General features: G+C 32.6%; 1 protein-coding gene across 2 annotated transcripts in view; it reads right to left on the reverse strand.

The window, feature by feature from the left end:
* Positions 1-583: 583 nt before the first annotated feature.
* The window catches only part of Mtl (Rac family small GTPase Mtl), a 118,812-nt gene continuing 104,743 nt past the window's right edge, over positions 584-14,652 (reverse strand). For both annotated transcript variants that reach the window (XM_090413977.1, XM_090413979.1), the window contains exon 6: positions 584-2,430. In XM_090413977.1, the coding sequence (XP_090270103.1) occupies positions 2,353-2,430 (78 nt within the window). In that variant the 3' untranslated portion in view covers positions 584-2,352. The remainder of the gene's footprint in view (positions 2,431-14,652) is intronic.

The raw sequence follows: 14,652 nt of genomic DNA on the forward strand, positions 1-14,652 counted from the left end.
TATACTGTAGTTATTTTTGTCAACAATTTTGCAACATTCATCTTTCAAGTTTACTCTTATGTGCATATATATGTTTCAGATCAAAAACTTACTTGCCTCTGGCAAAGAGAGAGAGAGGGGGGGAGGAGAACTTTAGGGATATGCATACACCACTCATATGTGATGGTCATCTTCTAATATTCTAACTTTCCTGCCAGCTTTCTTCTTGCTTACTTCCCCCTAAACTGTTTTTTTTTTTGTAAACTGATTATACCAACAAGAAAAGTTTTGTTCAAAAGATCTGTTGTTTAAAGAGCACTATAATGTATTATAAAGAGTAATTCCTTCATGAAAAAAGAAATTCCCTAGTTAATTTCCGGTACTAAACAGCTGAGTTTTCTTCCCATCAAAAATGGATAGTTTAAATATTTCTTACTGTGAAATTTAAAAGGTTCACTTGTGAAATAAAATAGTTCACCCTGTGAACAGTTTTATTACCTAAAAACAGGTTGTTGAATATATAGATTGAATAGAATTTTAACCAGGCAAGTTATACTCACTATTTAAACTGAATATTCCATTTATAATAAAATTTCACTTGCAATGACAAAGCAAACTTTTTTTTATTAGAATTTGCATTTGAAAATTCTTCAGTGAACACATTTGGTAAGAGAAGGTTCTAGCATTTGATTATCACCAGTAAAAAGAAAATTTATCAAAAGTATGTAGCAACATTAATCTCAATTCTAGATTGTTTTTCATTTTACTTAAATTTTTATAACATCAAATACTTATACAATATATAATTTTCTTGTTTTTTTTCTTTTATTATTTTTTTTTACAAAGGGTTCATTGCAGTTAACTTACAAGAGAATTTCCTGCCCCTAGATACATTTCTGAAACTTTTGAAAACTTATATTCTACAACATTTTTTGTTGTTGTTAAAACTGCAACAATGTGTAGTATACAAAAAACCTACACACTGCAGAATGAGTCATGGAATAAAGCAGTGATAACTAATCAAAAACAACTTTTTGGGTAATACCAAAATAATTAACACACAAAACTAATACTCAGGGTAGGAAAGAATATAAACAATCTATAGAATAAAAGAAATGGAATATAAGGGGAGGGAAATACACTTTCACACAGATTAAGTTCATGGCATCTTAATGTGACTAGAAAAAAAATACAAAAAATTAATTTCAACAAGAAACCATATAAAAGTATGATGACATTATAATACATAATTCACAGTTTAAAATGTGTCTATTGTAAATATTTAATTAGGAACACTGAACAAGGCATGATTTGTGGTCTTCGAAAAGCCAGTGTAAAATTGAAGCAGAAAATAAATATTTTAGTAATGGTCTATTAATGCAGTTACATGTTTTTAATCTTCTTAGTAACAAAAATATTTTGCATGTAACTAATTCATTGTCTAATGTCAAAATCAAACAAGCACTTCATGAACAAGTTAAGAGTAGAACATCACATAAATTAGAATAAAAGTTCACCTTGCTGCCACACCAATACCAAAACAAACTACACCTTTTCTTACAATAATTTCATTTACAATATTTGATATACATAAAACAAAACATTTCAGTATCCTAAATTTACAGAATGCTGTTAAACAAAACATTAAAAAATTATGTACTGTAAAATGAGTAAAAACATTTCAAAATAGAATATAAATTATCACACCAATTTCTTACAAGTACTATCATCATATGGTCTTATTTTTGTGCAGGTTTTTTTTTTGTCATTTATAAACTTGTAACAAACTATGTCACAGATTATCAAAACATTACTCTTCGCAGACCATTATTTCTTCCAATTTATATGACACAGTAAATATTCCTGCTTATGGTTATCTGACTAAAGATCACACTCAGTTTCCTTGTCAGTACTTGTAACATACAGCAATATTGAAAAATTTCATTATTTGAAGTATAGTACTTTAAAATCTGAAAACTAGCCACAGGGGGAAAAATATATTAAAAGCCATACTACAAAAAAAGTAAGTATATAAAAAACACACGTGCAACATAGATTACAAACCCGAAGAGTAACCTGTGCTATGTGACTAAACTAAGCACAAGATTTAATTATGACATTCTATGATGAGCATTTTTAACATTCAACTCCCTACATTTCTGTTCCTAAAACACACAGAACTTGCAAATCAGATGACAAATACGAGAAATTTGAATCAGGTTACATATAATTAACACTCCTTGCAGTATTTCATCAGAAAGTGTAGCCTTTTCGTGGCTTGCAATAAAAGTGAGCACTTAAAATGTTCATCACAATATCTTCTTTATCATGAAGCCAAAAGTAGAGAAAGGGTGAAAATAAAATATGAATATGCTAAACCAGTTTGCATTTTCTCTGTCGCCTTTTCTGTGGTTCAGGTCGTAACACAGCACGCACAGCTTCATCAAAAACCTATAAAAACATACATAAAAATAAGCATCTTGTTCATATGTAAGTTAATAAATGAATGTTTAAGACATTATTTTTACAACTATCACATTTATTTAAACCTAAGGCTAATGTTTTATCTTTGCCTTCTGATTCTGATGTTAGTATTTCAGAAGCTATCTGATCAATACCTCTTTAGCAGCCTGGTAGGCTGGGTGGATATCATACCTGCTCAAAGCTGTGGATTCAAATCCTGCCACGAATGTTTGTGATTGGGGGGGGGGGGGGTAAATTTATAATTGAAAAAAGTTCCATATCCTGTGGCTCATGACAGGGGCATGAGCCACACTTTCTGAATAATACTAAAAAAATTAGATCAATAACAGTATTAAATATTACATAATGGATTCAAATCCCACCATAGGCATGGATGTTTGTAAAAGCCCATGGGCTATAAAAGCCTACTCTGTACAAGCTTGTATAGCTTCGAGTTAATAGGGGTTGTCTTTTTAAGGCAGCACCCCATCCCTAATTTTGATGCTCGTATTTCAAAAGTTGTCCGAGTCATTACCAATATTCTTCTGAAGAATCTAAATATAAAAGTAGTAACTACTCCATGATATCCTTCCCATTAGAAAAGATGTTAATATAAGCTAATTCAATAGCTCATAGTCTCTTAGCATTCCATTTGTACAATACCCCCCCTCCCTCTCTCCCTATATTTTCCTGAAAGAAAGACCTCTCAGCCATAACTTTATAGAATCTCTGTTGAGCTGGTCTTCACTCTGAGTACTGCAGATTGAGTGCATTTTTAGCCAGTTGCAGACAAAACATAGCAAGTAAATGAAATACATGTAATCAAAATGGACACAAACTAAGATTGTCATTTATAATATGAGAATAATGAACTCTGTATATAAACAAAGAAACATGAATATACATGGTCAGCCAGAGGATTATCACAAGTTTAAGTTAACCAAGTTAATCCTAGATATAAGAGGATATTGATACCTTGAATTAAACTGATAATTATACAGTATTATCAAAAATTTGATTTAAACCAAAATGCTAAAAATAAAGTGGAAAATAACTATCAACTGGGTTACAAAATTTCATCATTACAAGATTCACATACTAGGCAACGTCAAAAATGAAATTTATAAACAGAAACTAGACACGAATCAAATGACATAGAAGAGGAATGGGAAAATCTGAAACAAATCCTGACAAAAGCAGTTTACGAATAACAGAGTAAATGGAATAGATAAAGTGGACTACAAAATTAGGACAAAGAAATAGAAAAGATTATAATAATAATATTAAGTTACCAGAAATAGTTAAATTCTAAGACAGTGGAAGCAAAAGTAGAGTACTAAAGAATTACAGTGCAATTGCAAATTGAAAAGTAAGGAAAGAAACAGGGATGGAACAAGTTTGTAACAGAACAAAGAAATAAAAACAAGAGCTTGGTCTTGTTTTTATTTTTTTTATATGTTTTATTGCTCTTGTTAAAAACAAGAGATGATTTAAATAGGTTGTCAGTATGAGCAAAAGATAATGGGTGTCAGTTTAATGTGGAGAAATGTAAAGTTATGCCTTTTTTGGATAGACAGATTACAAGCTGTGCATCACATTGATGGCACTATACTCCAGGAAATAGATGAAGCTAGAGATTTAGGGGGTGGTGGTGGCAGACAGAGTTAAAATTTAGAGGAAATATTGCTAAGGTGGCCTGTAAGATTACTTGGCTATTGAAGAACACATTAACAAGTAGAGATAAGGAAATTATTCTTCTTTATAAGCCTTGATATGTCCACATCTAGATTACTGTAATCAAGTCTGCTCTACTGGACTTCTTGGGGGATGAGGAAGAAGTGATAGAGAAGATTCAGAGACAAGTGACCAAGATGGTCTATAGAATGTTCCCTATGAAGATAGATTGAGGATGTGTGGATTGCAGAAGTTGATTGATAGGAGAAAAAGGGGAGATATGACAGAAACATTTAAGTTGCTTAACACTTTCATTGCCAAGCTGAAAATTGGAATTTCGTGTGGTGGCCAAATTTTAAAAATTTTTTTATTTAGTTAGCGACGGCCACACGATAACGCGTGATCGACCGTTTGGTGAAAACTCTCATCACGCGTATCATTCATTGCCAAGCTGAAAATTGGAATTACGTGTGGTGGCCAAATTTTTTTTTATTTTTTTTTATTTAGTTAGCGACATCCACGTGCTAACGCGTGATTGGCCGTTTGGTGAGAACTCGCATCGTGCGATATCGCGTGATTGGAAATGAACATGTTAAAGGGTTTTATAGGATTGATGCAGGGGAGATGTTTCAGCACGTGGCTGGAGGATGGCCAGAACATGAGATCATCCCTGGAAGTTGAATAATGGTAATGGTATTGTCAGAAGGGGGTGTGAGGACTAGATTTTTTGCTTTGAGAGTTGTGAATGAGTGGGATGGATTGCCCGAGTCAGTTGCAAGTGCTCTGTCTGTTAATGGGTTCAAGGAGATGTATGATAGATTGTGTGGATAGTTTGGGTCTCGCAATGAGTCTTCAGTCTCCATGGAGGTGCCTGTACAATAATAAAGTAAAATTCTATACAACAAATAATTATCTAACAGAAAATATATGTCAGAATTAAAAAATATAATAAATAAGATTAAAAATAGGAAACATCAGGAGAAGACAATATAAACATTGAACTGTACCAAAATGCAGATGAAAAATTTAATGACTTCTGAAATTCTTTAATATGGTGTGGATTTCTGAACAAAACTTCCAAGTCTTGGAAAAAAAAGCACTAGCTATCCCAATTTATAAAAAAGGAAATAAAGGTGACTGTAATAACTATAGTGTAATTTAGTCTGCTAAATGCAGGATACAAATTATGTGCAGGAATGTTAAAAGAGAAATAAAATAGTATTGTAGGGAATGAACTACTTGAACAAAATGGATTCCAAAAAGACAAATCTTGCATACTCAAAATTTTCACTCTAAAACAGAGCAGAGTGGTAAAAAAGAAACATAGATAGCCATCATTAATTATGAAAGCCTTTGATAAAATTAATAGAAAAAATTGTTATTTAAAAGGTTAACCAATTTAAATACACAAAACAAGCTCTTGCAATCTATTCAAGAAATATACACAGGAAACAATAGAGGAATCAAATTAAAACAAATTTCATAATGGAAAGACATAACAGATGAAATAAGGCAAGGATGCACCCATCACCTCTACTTTTTAAATAAACACACACAAGTGCTGAAACCTCTTAATTCTATAATTTTTTTCAAAACCTCTGAAATGTCTACTTATCTATCTTAAAAGAAAAAACAATTACAATTTAATGAAAACGTGGGTAGAAGGGTTTTAAGATATGTTCTTTCTTGTGATTATATCAGTTGCTTTAATATCATATTTGTTCTAGGTGTGCATCAGAACTTATCAGCCTCCCCTCATGTGTGTACGCGAGTGCAAAATTATAATAATCTGGTAACAGCATAATCTATTTAGTATACAAATAATCCCAACACACAAATACAGTGCTTGTTGTATTTGTATACAGAAATCAGTAAAGTCATTAAATTAAATTTCAAAAACAATTAATATCAAAAGTAAAGACAAAAATAATGGCTTTCAAAGGAAAAAACCAATAAGAAGTAAAACAGATATCAGAACAAGTAAATACTTTCAAATACCTAGGATGTGACTTATATCATATGAAGATGAAAATGATACAGACATTACAATATCAAACTTTGTTAAAGTAAACAGCATAATAAATTATGTATTTAAGCCATCCTTGGTAAAAAAAAAAAAAAAAAAAACACACACATCATAATTAGATTATATAATGTTCTGTCTAAATATTCAAATTTCTAACATGTACCCTCAAGAGGTGTACAGGACATTACGATAGCAATGATGTAAGGTCTTCATGTAGTACTAACTTCCTATCAATAATTTTCCTACAAATCAATCTGTTATCTGTCAAGAATCCAACATTATCATATCTTATATTTCTGTCTTCTAAGGAACTTTTTTTATTGTTCCAATCCACCTATATCTTGGTCTTCCTCTGAGTCTTCTTCCTCCCAATCTGGCAGAGAACACTTGTTATGCTAATCTTTCCTCCCCATTGTTCAAGTGACCATACTACCTAAGATTAGCTTGGCTAACACATTCCTGGATACTAACAATTGAAGTTCTTTCCTAATATTCTCATTTTTAATATGATATTGCCATTGATGCCATCTGTTCACGCCTCTAATCTTTCTCAGGACTCTCATATCTGCAGTCTCTAGTCTTTGGTCAAGTGTTTCACTTCTGACCCAGCTCTCAGATTCATACGTTAAAACTGGTTTGAACACTGTCTTGTATACAGCTAATTTAGTGTTTCGACTAATTTCTCTCTTATTCCATATGAATTTATTCAATTGACTTCCCACCATACCAGCTTTGCTGATTCTGTTGTCTATTTCCATATTTAATTTACCATTGTCATTAAAAATTGTATCTAAGTAACTGAAATGTTTCACTAGGTCTACAGGTTCTCCATTCATGACGCATTTAATATTTTCAATGTTTCTGCCTATTTTCATAGTCTTTGTCTTGCTATTGCTGATTTTCATAACAAATTTATTACAACAGTTATTCAATTTAGTCAGGGAATCTTGCAGACTTGTGGATTTATTTAGAAGTATAACATCAGAGTTGAGGTTAACAGCTCCAATTTTGATATCAGGTTTATTGCTACTTTCCTTCATAATGTGATCCATATTGATAATGAATAACAGAGGGAATAACGTACATCCTTGTGTGACACCAGATTTAACATCAAACCACCTTCTGTACTTGCTGATTTACAACTCAAATAAAGATGGAGTATTGCTTGGTATAATGTACCATGACATAATATAACTAGCATTTTGAATTCTCTTGACACCTTGTCATATGCCTATTCCAGGTCTATTACAAAACTTAAATACAGATCTTTGTTACATTCCCATGGTTTCTCAACAATTTGTCGTAAAGTGAAAATCAAATCCCGACAGCCTCTATTTGGCCTGAATCCAGGTTGTTCTTCACCAAGCTTCCATTCCACAATCCTTCTCAAAGAATAATAATAATAATAAAGTATGCTTGCATACAGTGGCGACTGGTGACAATAGAAACAGGTGGGGACAGGGGCTAAAAACAACTTAATTTTTTTTATATTTATATAGTGGGTTCTATTGTTGATTTATAGTTATTATTTCTATTACAATAATGTTTAGTCAGAATCCACTGTTGCATTGAGCTATTAATTTTTTAAAATTGTTAAGATGTAACATATACAGGCTCAACCTATTAATAACACGAAAACATTCAAGATTTGCAGTGGGCATATAAAACAATAAAACAGATCAACAATGAGAAAAAATAATAAGACAATGAAAGAATCGCGTGCTATTTACGCACAAATGCAGTGATTGGGCCAGCCAAAAAGGGCCCCAAAATAAGCGTTGTGCCCAGTAAACAAACACGATTGCTAGTGCACGTGCAGACGTGCTTCACAATCAAAGAATTGCGTGCTATGTACGTACCTGCCAACACAGTGACTGAGCCAGACTAAAGTGGCCGCAAGATAAGCGTTGCACCTGGTAAACAAACACTATCACCAGTGCATGTGCTTCACAATCAAAGAATCGCGCACTATGTATGTATGTGTCAACACTGGGCCAGGCTAAACTGGCCCCAAGATAAGCATTGCGTCCAGTATACATACACAATCGCTAGTGCACGTGCCTCATACATGCCCTGTGTTCTACACGTATAAAATAGGGCCAGCCGTGGCTGGCCCCAGAGACCGTACTAAGTCGCATTATACAATATTGCCACAAAATACTACAGTAATTTATTAAACAATAAAACGTGTTGGAAATAGATCAAAAAATAATAATTACAAGAAACATATTTTTTAAAACTACAATTATTGGGTTAGTTATACAAATGTAGATGGGGCCTGGCCCCTATAGACGAGCCGCCCCTGCTTGCATACATCTTACCAGGAACACTCAATAGGGAAATACCTCTGTGATTTGCATTGTTTTATTTCCCTTTTTGTATATGGGTACTGTGAGAGCTCTACTCCAATCATCTGGAATTCGTCCCTCTATCCAGGCATTCTGTACTATGCAGTGCAGCCACTGCAAGACATTTATACCTCCATACTTGAACATTTCTGGTCAAATATCATCTACTTCTGCTACCTTTCCACATTTTCTGGTCTCTGATGGCTTTTTCTACTTCAAGTATGGATATGTATTCCTGACTGCATGCCTGTTGAGTGTTTTTTTTTTTTTTTTTTTTACCACTGTGCTGTCACTGCTTGTTTCCTTTAAGAATTTTTCAAAGTAATTACTCCATACATTAAGATTTTCTTTTTCTCAAGTTTTCATGTCACCTGTATTATCTCTAATTGCTTTTACAGTTCTCTTTTCATCTATTTCTGAGTATTTTCAACAGCCTCCAGAATATTTTGCCACCTTCCTGATAGTTATTTTCCATGTTCTTGCCAAAGTCTTCTCATGATTTTTGTTTAGCTAGTTTTACAGTGTTTAGCTTTCTTACATTTGTCTCTGCATTCTCTAATAGCACAAGTTGGACTTATTTGCCAGGAACTTTTGATATGCATTCTTCTTTTCCTTCACTGCCTCTAACTTCCTGTGTCCACGATGCAGTTCCGATTTTCTATCTTTGCAGACAACCTCACCACAATGCCTCTCTGGCTAAATCAAAGTTTTCTTCAGGGCTTGCCACTGAATCTCCAAGGTTTTATTCCTATTATCAAACTCTTTCATTTTTTCTGAATAATGTGTGTATTTTAGTCTACAGTTTATATCTGATTGCTGCACAACTTTTGAGTTATAACTTTCTTACAAGTTCGTCTTTTCAATATGAACTTCAATTTTAACCTGCCCAAGACTAAATGGTGATCACTTCCAATTTCAAATCCTCTGTACACTCTAGTGTCCTGCACTAGTGAGAAAACATCACTATCAACAATAACATAGTTAATAAGGCTATTTTTTTTTTTTATTCCTTTCCTCCATGTGAATTTTTGCATTTTTATGTTGGAACATTGGGTTAGTAATAACCAGTCCATGTCCTGAGCAGAAATCCAACCATTATTTGCCATTATTAGCTTTGCTCTTTTCTCCAAATTTTTCCAAAATATTTTTATGTCTGACAGTCATTTCTTACTCTGCTATTTAGATCCCCAACAATGACCAACTTTTTTTTTCCATTATGTTCGTTGTTTTCTCTAAAGCAGGGGTCAGGAACTGGCAGCTCCAGAGCTGCATGTGGCTCTTGGCTGAATAAAGTGCGGCTCTTTTATATTGAATTAAAAGATAATTAATACAAACAACTACATATTTTTTTTTGATACGGCCTGTTCGTGGTGCTAGATTTTATGACATGAACAACTGACAACCTACGTTACATTTGAAATACATCTAAATGTTAACCCTGTCTAAGGTAATTAGTGTCACGGCAAAAATTTGATCTAATTGATTAGCTGTCCTGTCAAACACACGGATTTTAGATACATACGAATTTTAACTGTCAAAATAAATATTCTGTTAGTTAACTTATTTATTGTGGTACTTAACTGGTGTTTATTTTAGTGTCAGGTAATGTTATGCACAAATTAATTTTTAATTATGTTATTATATTGAATTTGTGTTTTTACTTGCAGGTAAATTTGTGATACCTCCTAATATGAGTTCAAGAAAAAGAAAACAGAGGATTTGATAAAATGTGAATGATTATTACTGAACTGATTACTGTAATTTTAGATTCATTTACAAGAAGATTAAATTTGCTTGTAAATTTACAATCAGGAGATGATGAAATTTCAATAACATCCGTTAAAATTGCAATTTAAAATTAATAGATATTGAAGCTTTTCTGGAATATCAATTGCAGAACTACAAATGGAGCTTCTGGAAATTCTGAAAAGCATCTGGGTACAAAAACCTCAGGAAATGGTAGCACAAATTGAAGAAAATGAGGAAACTATGGAAGAAACACCACAGGAAATTATATTTAAATGTTGGAATTCTTTCCCAACTAATTATTCAAATGCCAGATGACTTGCTTTTGAGGTTTCGACTCTTTTCGGTTCAACGTACAGTTGCAGACAATTTTTCTCTTCAATGAATTACATTAAAAATAAGTATATTTTTAATGTTAAATATAGGAACAAATTGACTGATGAAAGTTGAAAGTCGAATTACTATTAAATTGCACGACATACAATCCAGATTTAAGTAAATTGGTTGAGAAGATGCAAGATCAAAAGTCTCAATGAATTTTAAATGAAAACAATCAAATATCTATTAAAATACATAATATTGTATTTTTGTTTGGACTAATTCTTTTTGCGATACAAATCCTGATATTTTTGCAATATTATACTTAAACATGTTTCGTGATTAAAAAATTAATGTTATTATATTTACTGAACATATAAAAAATTTATATGCAAACATAAAAGTGGTATTTGATATCTGGAAGTGCTGAATTAAAAACAAATTTACCTAAGTTTGAACTAAGTGCAACTTTGAGTCACCAGGAAAAATCTAATTGAAGTTGTGGCTCCCAAAATTTTGTTTTAATTAATTTTTTTGGTGGAATGGCTCTTTGGTTCAAAAACATTCCCGACCCCTGCTCTAAAGCCTCAAAAAATTCTTCCACTTCTATCTTAGTAGAACCTTCTGTGGGACCCATAGGCACAAGTAAGTCTCATTGTCTAGTTGTTCCCCCATTTTGATATTTGCCCACATCACTATTTGATATTGCCTGTCAGTCATGAAGATAAGCTTTGTATTTAGTGTTGAATACCATAGCTACTCCTTTTCCTTGATTGTTATTGCCTGAATATAACATTGTATTTATCGCTTAGAAAGATTTCACCAGTTTGTCTTTTTTTTGTTTTAGTCACCTCTATTATGCTGATCTGGTACTTATCCAACAATTCCTCAACCAGCTCCATATCTTTGCCATTCAGGCCTGTTATTTTCGCTGTTTGTCTTGGTTCCCTGGTGAAAACAACAGAGGGCCTTGTTTAACCGGGCACCGCCCCAGCCTGCATGAAATTCTGTCATGTTGTACCATCATTTTATTTGTGATTTAAGCCAATAAGAATACAATTTGGTCAGCTAAATCCCAAATTGCCAGCCCATCCTTGCTAGTTCAGTATCCAGGTATCTGTCTAAACCAACTTTATTATATGGATGTGAAACAGGGACTGTAAAAACAGAACAAAGAATCAAATGGCAGAAATGAAATTTCTCAAAAAACACGGTTGGATATACTAAATGGGAATCATAAAACAAACGAAGAAATTTTACAATCCCTGAATATAAAACCAATTAACTATTATAAGATAATATAAAGAAAAATAGTTAGAACATCTAAATCAAATCAACAATAGCAGACTGCTAAAAAATACTATATGGATATAAAATAAATGGAAAAAGAATTGGAAGAATAAGAAAGAGTTGGCATGAGACTGGAAGAGTCCACTTGACCTAAAATCCACAATAAGAAGAAGCAGAAGATATTTTAAATATATCACATAAAATCAAGAAATGCATCCCACAAATAAGGAATACAAAAAATAAATAAAATAAAACTGCCATATATTTATACTGTTGCTTCAATTATTAGAAAATTTTGCAGTGTACATTGCCTATTGTCTTGTCAGATGTCATCTCCACCATGTACTGTTTTATGATTCTCTTTTGCTTTCTTCATAGAAGAAAAAGGTCCGATCCCTAATATTTCCCATCCAATCTGTTCTTTGTCTTCCTCTTCTTTTTTTTCCCTTGTATCATTCCTTCTAGAAGTGTTTCTTGTAGGGATTCATGCCTTAGTATGTGACCAAGGTAGGTGGTTTTCCTTTTCTTAATGGTTTTCAACAAATTCCTATCTTCTCCAATCATCTCTAATATTTCTCAATTAGTTTTTTTGGCAGTCCATGGGTCCAAGAATTCTTCTGAGGATCCACATCTCAAAGGCTTTTAGTTTATTTTTGCAATATTTTGATATTGTCCAGGTTTCTGCTCCATATAGCAGTGTTGACCGTGCATAGCATTTGGACAGCCTAATTCTTGTTTTTGTTGGAATTTCCCTTGAGGCAGAATGTTTTTCATGCTAATGAAGGTTGATCTAGCAATTTCTATCCTTAGTATTTCCTTATCACACTTTCCATTCTCTGTAATTAGTTGACCCAAATATATAACTCTCTACTTGATCTAAAGTATTTCCTTTGATCATAATATTTAGATTGGGTATTTTCCCTTTTTCTTTTGTTACCAGCATGGTTTAAGTTTTTTTGAAGTTGAAATTAAGTCCATATTTTTCACTTAGCTTCAGCGTCTCTTCTAGTAGGTTTTGAAGATTTTTTTTTTTATTTTCAGCTAGCAGTATGGTATAATCTGCATATCTTAAGTTGTTTATATTCCTACCTCCTATGCTAACTCCTTTAAATTCTTCTAATTGCTGGAAGATATTTTCAGTATAGAGGTTAAACAATATATGAGAAAGAACGCAGCCTTGTCTGATGTCCTTCTTTACTGGGAATTCCTCCAAGATTTTTATTAAGCCAATTTGCTCCCAATATAGATTTATCAGTAATCTGGTATCTTTACCATCTACTCCTAAATTTCTGATGCATTTGATTAGTTGTTATGTTGTATATTGTCAAAGGCCTTTGTGTAGTCAATAAAACATAAGTAGACTTCTTTCTGCTTCTCCTGATATCTTTCTATAATAGTTCTAATGTTGAAGAGTCCTTCTCTAGTTCCTTTATTTTCCTGAAAACAAGATTGTGTTTCATTAATTTCCATTTTGATTTTATGTTTATTTCTTTCTAGGATGATATATAACATAACTTTTGCTATCTGACTGATTGTTCTGTACTATTCCCATTTGATTGACTTTTTTTTTTTTTTTTTTTTTTGGTATTGGTAAGGAATGTTGAGTGCTAAAAAAAACTTTTGGCAGGTGTCCAGTTTCGTATATTTTGTTACATGTCAGTCAGTGATCTTATAGCCTTATCATCTAAAGCCTTTAGATATTCTGCCATAATTCCATCCATTCCTGGTCTCAGTTTCCTAATGGCATTTGTTACTTCCCAGGTAAGAATAGTAGGCCCCTTCAAATCTTCTTGCATTGGCTTATCTATTCTATCATGATTGTAGAGTTCCTTTGAATACTCTACCCATCTATCCCTTATTTTGTCTTTCTCCATTAAGATGTTTCCATTGGTATCTTCGATGCAATGAGAGCCTACCCTTTTACAAGATTTGCTAGTTAGCTCCCTAACTTTTTCATGAAGTTCTCTGATTTTGTGCTTTTTGTCCAGAAGTTCAATTTCCTTGCATTTATTGTTGAGCCATAGTTCTTTTGAAATTCTATATTCTTTCCCGGTATCCTTGTTTAAGTTCTTGTATTCAGGACGATTTTTGTTTCTTTCTTTCCTCCATTTTCAGTATGTCATTCATCCAGGGTTTACTCATCTTCTCAAATTTGGGAATTGTTTGTTTTACTGCCTTTTTTATGCCCTCTTTAAATTTCTGCCTATTACCAATGACAAAAAAATGTTATGACTGGCTGGTGAAAAAAAAAAAAAAGCCTGTATATTATTCCTTCAAGATTAAGCCAACAGACATATGGGATCATTCGGTACCCATGACAATTTTCTCTGCAGAAACTTTTTCAGTGTTCATGATCAATAACACACAGCTAATACTACTTAGTTTCTGTAGGAATAACCAAATCCTTTCCTCCTCTTTGGAAAATATTTGTTAAGGTTTATTACAGCTGCATAGAACTTTATAATTATCATGATTTTGTAGTGAAATTTTATCATTTTTTTTATTCTAGTTTTTCAATTTATAATCCCCCCCCCATAATACGGGTATCTTCTGAAATCCTCAACTGACTTATTATTTAACAATTATGGTCATTTAAAGCATTTTAAGTGAAGCAAGCTGTGTAGGTATAAATCATATGAGAGATTTCATTTAGACCCTTTTCTTGATATCTTCACAACTGCGATCTGTTTTCTCTCCACCACACTTACCCATTGTTTGAGAGGAATTTTATACTTTGACTCTATAGTTAAAATTTTTTTTTTTTTTAATCAACATTTGGAAACTCCCAAGCTTTCAGGAAGTTGATAT

This window comes from Typopeltis vanoorti, chromosome 24 (assembly GCF_054136105.1).
Source record: "Typopeltis vanoorti isolate ZY-2024b chromosome 24, IOZ_Tvanoo_1.0, whole genome shotgun sequence".
NCBI lineage: Eukaryota > Metazoa > Arthropoda > Arachnida > Uropygi > Thelyphonidae > Typopeltis > Typopeltis vanoorti.